Raw genomic sequence first — 6,273 nt, forward strand, 5'->3', positions numbered from 1 at the left:
CATGATGTGAAATAATGAAATGTCAAATTACTAATAAAAATAAATATTTATACAAAAAAAGTTATATAACTACTTCTAGTAAAAATGTGTTATTCTTCGATTTTTTATTTTTTAATTCTTTTTTAAAATAAGATAATTGGAGACTCACTTAGTACAATTGAATAAAAACTATGTAATAGAAGAACATTTAAGAGTTAATAGAAATATGAATTAACCAAAAAAATGAAAAGTTTAGTTATGGATAAATAATGTTATCAAAAAAATTGTTTTTAAAACAAAGTATAAAAAGAGTTTTTCCATAAAAGTCTTTAATTGGTTTGATTCCTTTTTTGTTAGTAATTTCTACTTCTATCACCAATTATATTTGTGTGTTACTATTAGTTTATCCTTACTTGTTGAAGCTGAAGAGAAGTGTGATGATGTCTTTAGAAAAAAGAGAGAAAAGAGAAGAATGTGATTATTAAAGGGTTGAACTTAAAAATATATTAATAAGATCATGCAAGTGGAAGAAGCTGGCATTATAGATAAAATCAATCAAGAAACACAATTATTAAATGAAGAAGTAAAAAGACTCATGGCAAGTTATCAAAATGAAAAACAACAATGTGATGAATTACAAAAGAGCTGTTTGTCTTTTTTATTTTTCATGTTATATAAAACAAACAATTAACTCAAAGACGATAACCAGTTACAAGAAATTCAACGAATTAAAGATGCTATTTCAGAATTTGAACGTAATCATGCACAAGTTGAAGAAAAAATTAGGAACGCAGAAGCTGAGATATCTCAGTTACATGCCCGTATGGATAATAAGTGATTGTGAAAAATAAATGAAAAGTTTTGGGTTTAAAGTAAAGAAGTAAAGAAATAAAAGGTAAATGTTAAAATTAATAATAAAACTACTATAGTTATTTTAATTTAGGATTTTTTTATTTTAATAGAACTTTTGTTTAATTTAATGGAAGAAGAAACTATTCAACACAAAGAAGAAATATGGGATTTAGTCTCAAAATATATTGATGAGATTGTTACATATTCTATAAGAAATGAATTATACAAATTTACAGATAATTTACTTGAAATTCAATTGAATTTTTACAAGACTCAAAATAAATTAAATATGAGTGTCTTTGTGAATTCATTAATCTTATTTCTATTAGAACTAAGTCATTGTGGTTCTCAAACAAACACAAGTCTTATTCCTAGAAGAGCTTGTTCTGATTTTATTGAAAATAAAGAAAGTTCTCAGGCTTTGTCACAATGGTGTGATGATTTTATTGGATTTTTTACTATTAATTCATCTATTCAATCAACACTATTGAATTATATTACCTCTCTAGTATTTCTTATTAATAATTTCATATTTCATTATCAGAATTATACCGATGAAAAAGTAATTTTTGAATTATGTCAGGCTAAGTTACAACTTAAAATATTGTTTGATAAACAACCATCACAAGCATCAATCTTCAACCAAAATTTAAAACAACCAACACCATCATTAGATGAATCTACAGAAAGTGAGTCACCCTTTATTATTCCTGAAAAAGTAATTTCTATCTTACACACTAATAAACCGTATAAACACAATGAAAATAAAGAAGAAAAGAAAGGATCAGAAGCTATTGATTTATTTGAAGATAAAGAGCCTGATAATACTAATACTAAAGAAGTTAAAGTATTAAATAATCCAGAGAAAATAGAAACACCTAAACTTGTTAACAGATTTAGTTTCTTTAGTATTTTTAAGGAAAAAGAATCTGAAGAAGATTTAATTAATGAAGAAGCTTCTTTGGTTCAATTAAAATCACGAAGTGATAAGGATTTAAAGAGATTGTCTATTTCCCAAAGAAACCATTTCAATTTTAATTTTATTAAGAATAGTAGAAAGAATTTATTGGCTGAAACTTCGTTAAGGAGTAATGGAGTTTCTCCAATGGAAATTATTGAGAACAAAGAAGAAAATGATAAAGAACTTCATATGGAAAATGAGTCAAAAATTCTTTCATTAAAGAAAGAAGAAAAAGAAATTAATAAACCAAAAGAATTAACAACTTCTAAGAAAGGTTCATATCAAACACTTCAAACTATTATTAATAATTACAAAAACCAAAAAGATAAAAAAGAATTAAGGAAGGTTGACCAAAATAATAAAGAGAATGATGAAGATATTGAATTTAAAGTTTTTATGAAAAAAGGAAGAGATGAATTAGAAAAATCAAAAGGACAAATAAGGAAAAGCAATATAGGTGAATGTGAAGTGGTTGGAGAAAGTAGTGGAATTATTGAAATTGGTGAGAGTCAGAATAGTCAAGAGTCTGAAGTTCATTACGTCCAACCAATACAACTTAAAGAAACACATGCAACATTACCACTTTTTAGTGTAAAAGAAAGAGATCAGAAAGGTTTTAGAATAGAGTGTGGTTCATTAGTAAATTCATTAATAGAAGAGAAAGAAACAAAATCACCTAAAACACCGAAAAGTATTAGAGAACCAAAAAGAGAGAAAAAAACACAAATAGTTAAACAAATGCCAGAAGTTATTGATGTTGATTTTAATGGAAGTGAGTCAGATGAAAGTGATGACCTTAGTTTAATTAAAAAACAGGTTCAAATAAACGAAACAATAAAACAAAAAAATGAACGGTATAAAGAAATAAAAAGAATTAAAATATATAGAACATTATATAGTTTAGCTAAATTCAAAGATGGAAATTGGTTAATAAAAAGAAATGTTACCTTAGGAGAGAAAGATATTGGGATTTATATAAATACTTCTCCTAATAAAATAGAGATTCATGACCTTAGAAAAAGTAATGGAGAAGTAAGTCAAACATGGAATTCAAGAATAATTAAAGACCAATCACTTGCGTTAATGAATGTATATTCTGTGAGAGATGAAGTGTATTGTGAAAGAGAATTCAAAGAATTTGTTATTAACTTATTAGAGAATAGTGGATTTATTGAGATATACACACTGCGTTTGGACAGAAATTTGACTGACAGTTGGGTGTTTGTATCACCATTTGATCGAATAACTGGACATAAGTCACATGAAAAAATTCCAATTAATAATCCACATTTATTATGTGTATTTCCTGTACCAATTATATTAGAAAAAGATGAGTATTATGTTATTTATCATAACTATATTAAAAGAAGATCAACAAATGATTATTTAGCGATACAAATACGAATGAGATGAAGTTGATTTGATTTTTAAGATTAATTTAAGACTTTTTTAAAGAAAAAACTTAAAAAAATAATTAAATTGTTGTAATCCTATGATTTGGAAACTCCTTTTCTTATTATTTTTTATTTATTATGAATCATATGCAGAAGATGTAACACCTCATTCTCTATGTATTGGTAATGTATTAGTTGCTCCAATTAGTTTAAAAGAACAATTCACTGGAGACCCAATTCAAATAACCCAAGAATGTTATAAAGGTGAGGTTGATAATTATGAGTCAGTTGTTTTTGGTCATCAAATTCATTCTGAGTGTTATATAGAAGAGTCGTTTATGTTTTTTAGTTTAAGTAATACTAATTATTCTCGATGTGGTTCTTGTGTTGAGCTAACAGGTCCAGGACTAAAACCAATTACTTGTATGATTACTGGTTCATTTAATGTTCAAACAACAAGTAGCTCAAATTTAAAAACAAAAGGAATGTTAAAAAGAACAAAAGTTCCATCAACTTCAATGTTTAAAGGGAAATTGTCTTTATTAGTATCAAGAGTAGTTTTCAATGAAATTATTCCAAGTGAAATGACTGATTCACTATATTATTATGAAGTCGCATTAAGAGAAACTGTATGTAACTATAATGTTCTTCCACAATTGGTACTGAGAAATAAAACAAATGCTATTATTATTAATGCTGGTCATATTATTCTTGGATTAGGTCGTTCAAATGATTTAAGATTACCAAATCGAGATGGTTCTTTTACAATTTCACATACAAAAGAACTTCGTGCAACAAATATTTATCAAAGTATCATATATTGGGAAAGTATATCAATAGACAAAACTAATTATCAAAAACCACAACCTGCATTCTCTAGATTTTCTTCTCCAAATATTACATCACATTGTGTTAGTATTCCAACAAAAAATGTGTTTCAGTCATTAGTAGACCAAAAAAATACTCAAGTTTTCTGGGAAGTTAGTCTTGGAACTACTACAAATGATTTAAAAGTAATTACTTCAATAGGAAATAAAACAGTTGAAGACAATGAACAACTGGTTTTTCATTTTGACTATCCTGTTCCTATTCAATGGAAAACAATAATACAACATTTTGCTCTTGTTATCAGTTCAACTGATACCATTTCTTTCAAAAGTGGTAAGGTATATTTCAAACAAGGAGCTATTGATGAGATAAACTGTGATTCATTTAGATATCTTATTCAAAACAAAACTATTTCTTCTGGTATTTATAAATATTCTTTCAATGTCCACGCATCATTTATTACATCTACTTGTAATGGTTTTGCCAATGGGCTTGAGTTTATCATTTCTGCAGCAAAAGGAACAATAATACAATACGATGAAGTATATTATGAACCTCAAACATCAGAAATTGTCACTCCTTCTTCTTTCTGTTCATATGATTCATTCCAATGTGGAAAATATCAATGTACTTTATCTGAAAAAATATTACAACTTAATAATAACACTCATTCAATTTTTGAAACACCTAGCTGTATTCCGTATTGTGGAACGTGTCAGGTTGGATATTCATGTACTGAAGAAGGTATATGTCAACGAAACAAATAAAAAGAAATAGTTAATAGTAATTGAATTACTTTTAAAGATGGATCTGAGTTTTCTGGTCACAATTTAATCTGTACAATCCTTGGTAATTAGTTAATGTTACATAAGCACGATCAGATATAGTAATAAGAGATGATATTGTTGAGTTCATTACACCATCAGTAATTGGAGAATTAATAAAGAAATAATTCTTTGGTTCACAATGAGTTCCTGAAATTGAAAATTGATAAATTATACCAATTATCTCATGACTTTCTGAACCAGCAGCAACTGCTCTTCTAGTGTCACTATGAACCCAAGCAGATGGTGCGACAGCATAAACTTCAGTTGTATCCTTCAATTCAATAACTCTCATATACGCTCCAAATCGTTGATAATTTCCCCATCGTGGTAATGGGTTAATTGTTGCTCGGAAATCAAAAGCATCACCTTCCAATCTTCTTGATATATAAACAATTCCTCTATTAGATAAAGGATCAGAATACATTAAATATGTATTACTTATTTCAATTGCTTTACCTAAAGCTGCTAAATTCTGTGTTGGAGATGGGACAAAAACTTTATCACTAAAAGAAAATGGGAAATGTGGATTAGTTGTATCATCGTCTATAGACATGATGAGAATATTTTTTGTTAAAGTACTAAACTCATCTGCTCTTGTTTTAGGAGATCCAAAAGCAATTGCATTTCCATATGCATTCATTTCAGAAAGATTTGATTCAACAAAATTAGTTGTTATATCACTACAAAATGATTTATCGTATTTAATGTAAAGTTTTGATTCACTAAAACTAATGTACCCAAACATTACATCACCTGTACTTCCTTTTCCATCATCTGTAACAAATGAAATAACCATCATTAAGTTATTACTTTTCGTTGATAATACTGTTATACCACGAGCATACTGAGAAATTTTAAGTAATGTTTTACCGTCAGCAGCGTATTTATTAAAATTTTCCCAGTCAACAGTTACTTGGAGCATTGTGGTAATACCTTTTTCTGTTGGAAAATATTGAATTTCTGTTTTTTCTTGGATTGTATCAGCGGTAAAAGTGTCACTATTAACCTTAATTCCAACTGTTCCAAGTCCATACTCTCCCCACCAAATAAATTTATCAGAATAACACCTAGTTGAGTTTGGATTTTTTAATGATACATATCCATAACAGTATTGATTATCTTTCTTGATTTCATAAATAATACCATTATCAGCAGAAAAAACATTTGTTGGAATTTTTCCATCGGTACCAATTGTCATTTTTTGAACAACACATAAATCCATTGTATTTTTACCAAATGTAACAATAATTAACAAGAAGAATGTTGTTAACGTCATGTGAATTTTTTAGTTTTTATAATTTTTTTTAATATCTTTTTTCTTGAAATAAATACCACAAAAATTATTTTTCGTTATTCATTGTTTCTTTTTTATTTGGAAAATCTTTATCTAACAACATAATTAACACAATTCTTTTAAAACATTTTTGGTAGG

The 6,273-nt window shown here is 27.2% G+C and overlaps 4 protein-coding genes across 4 annotated transcripts; 3 read left to right on the forward strand and 1 right to left on the reverse strand.

Moving 5' to 3' along the window:
• Nucleotides 1-496: 496 nt before the first annotated feature.
• Nucleotides 497-817, forward strand: ENU1_100950 (hypothetical protein; the record flags this gene model as incomplete). The annotated part of the gene is made up of 2 exons (XM_008859305.1): nucleotides 497-626; nucleotides 678-817. 2 exons carry the CDS (start codon nucleotides 497-499, stop codon nucleotides 815-817), a joined length of 270 nt encoding a protein of 89 aa, XP_008857527.1.
• A 141-nt stretch (nucleotides 818-958) lies between these two features.
• Nucleotides 959-3,205, forward strand: ENU1_100960 (hypothetical protein; the record flags this gene model as incomplete). The annotated part of the gene is made up of 1 exon (XM_008859306.1): nucleotides 959-3,205. The coding sequence occupies one exon, from the start codon at nucleotides 959-961 to the stop codon at nucleotides 3,203-3,205; it is 2,247 nt and encodes a 748-aa protein (XP_008857528.1).
• A 79-nt stretch (nucleotides 3,206-3,284) lies between these two features.
• ENU1_100970 (hypothetical protein) lies at nucleotides 3,285-4,781 on the forward strand (the record flags this gene model as incomplete). Its single annotated transcript, XM_008859307.1, has 1 exon — nucleotides 3,285-4,781. One exon carries the CDS (start codon nucleotides 3,285-3,287, stop codon nucleotides 4,779-4,781), a length of 1,497 nt encoding a protein of 498 aa, XP_008857529.1.
• A 31-nt stretch (nucleotides 4,782-4,812) lies between these two features.
• ENU1_100980 (hypothetical protein) lies at nucleotides 4,813-6,117 on the reverse strand (the record flags this gene model as incomplete). The annotated part of the gene is made up of 1 exon (XM_008859308.1): nucleotides 4,813-6,117. The coding sequence occupies one exon, from the start codon at nucleotides 6,115-6,117 to the stop codon at nucleotides 4,813-4,815; it is 1,305 nt and encodes a 434-aa protein (XP_008857530.1).
• Between the last annotated feature and the right edge of the window lie 156 nt (nucleotides 6,118-6,273).

The sequence above is a fragment of the Entamoeba nuttalli genome (assembly GCF_000257125.1).
Source record: "Entamoeba nuttalli P19 unplaced genomic scaffold asmbl_4349, whole genome shotgun sequence".
Classification (NCBI taxonomy): Eukaryota; Evosea; order Mastigamoebida; family Endamoebidae; genus Entamoeba; species Entamoeba nuttalli.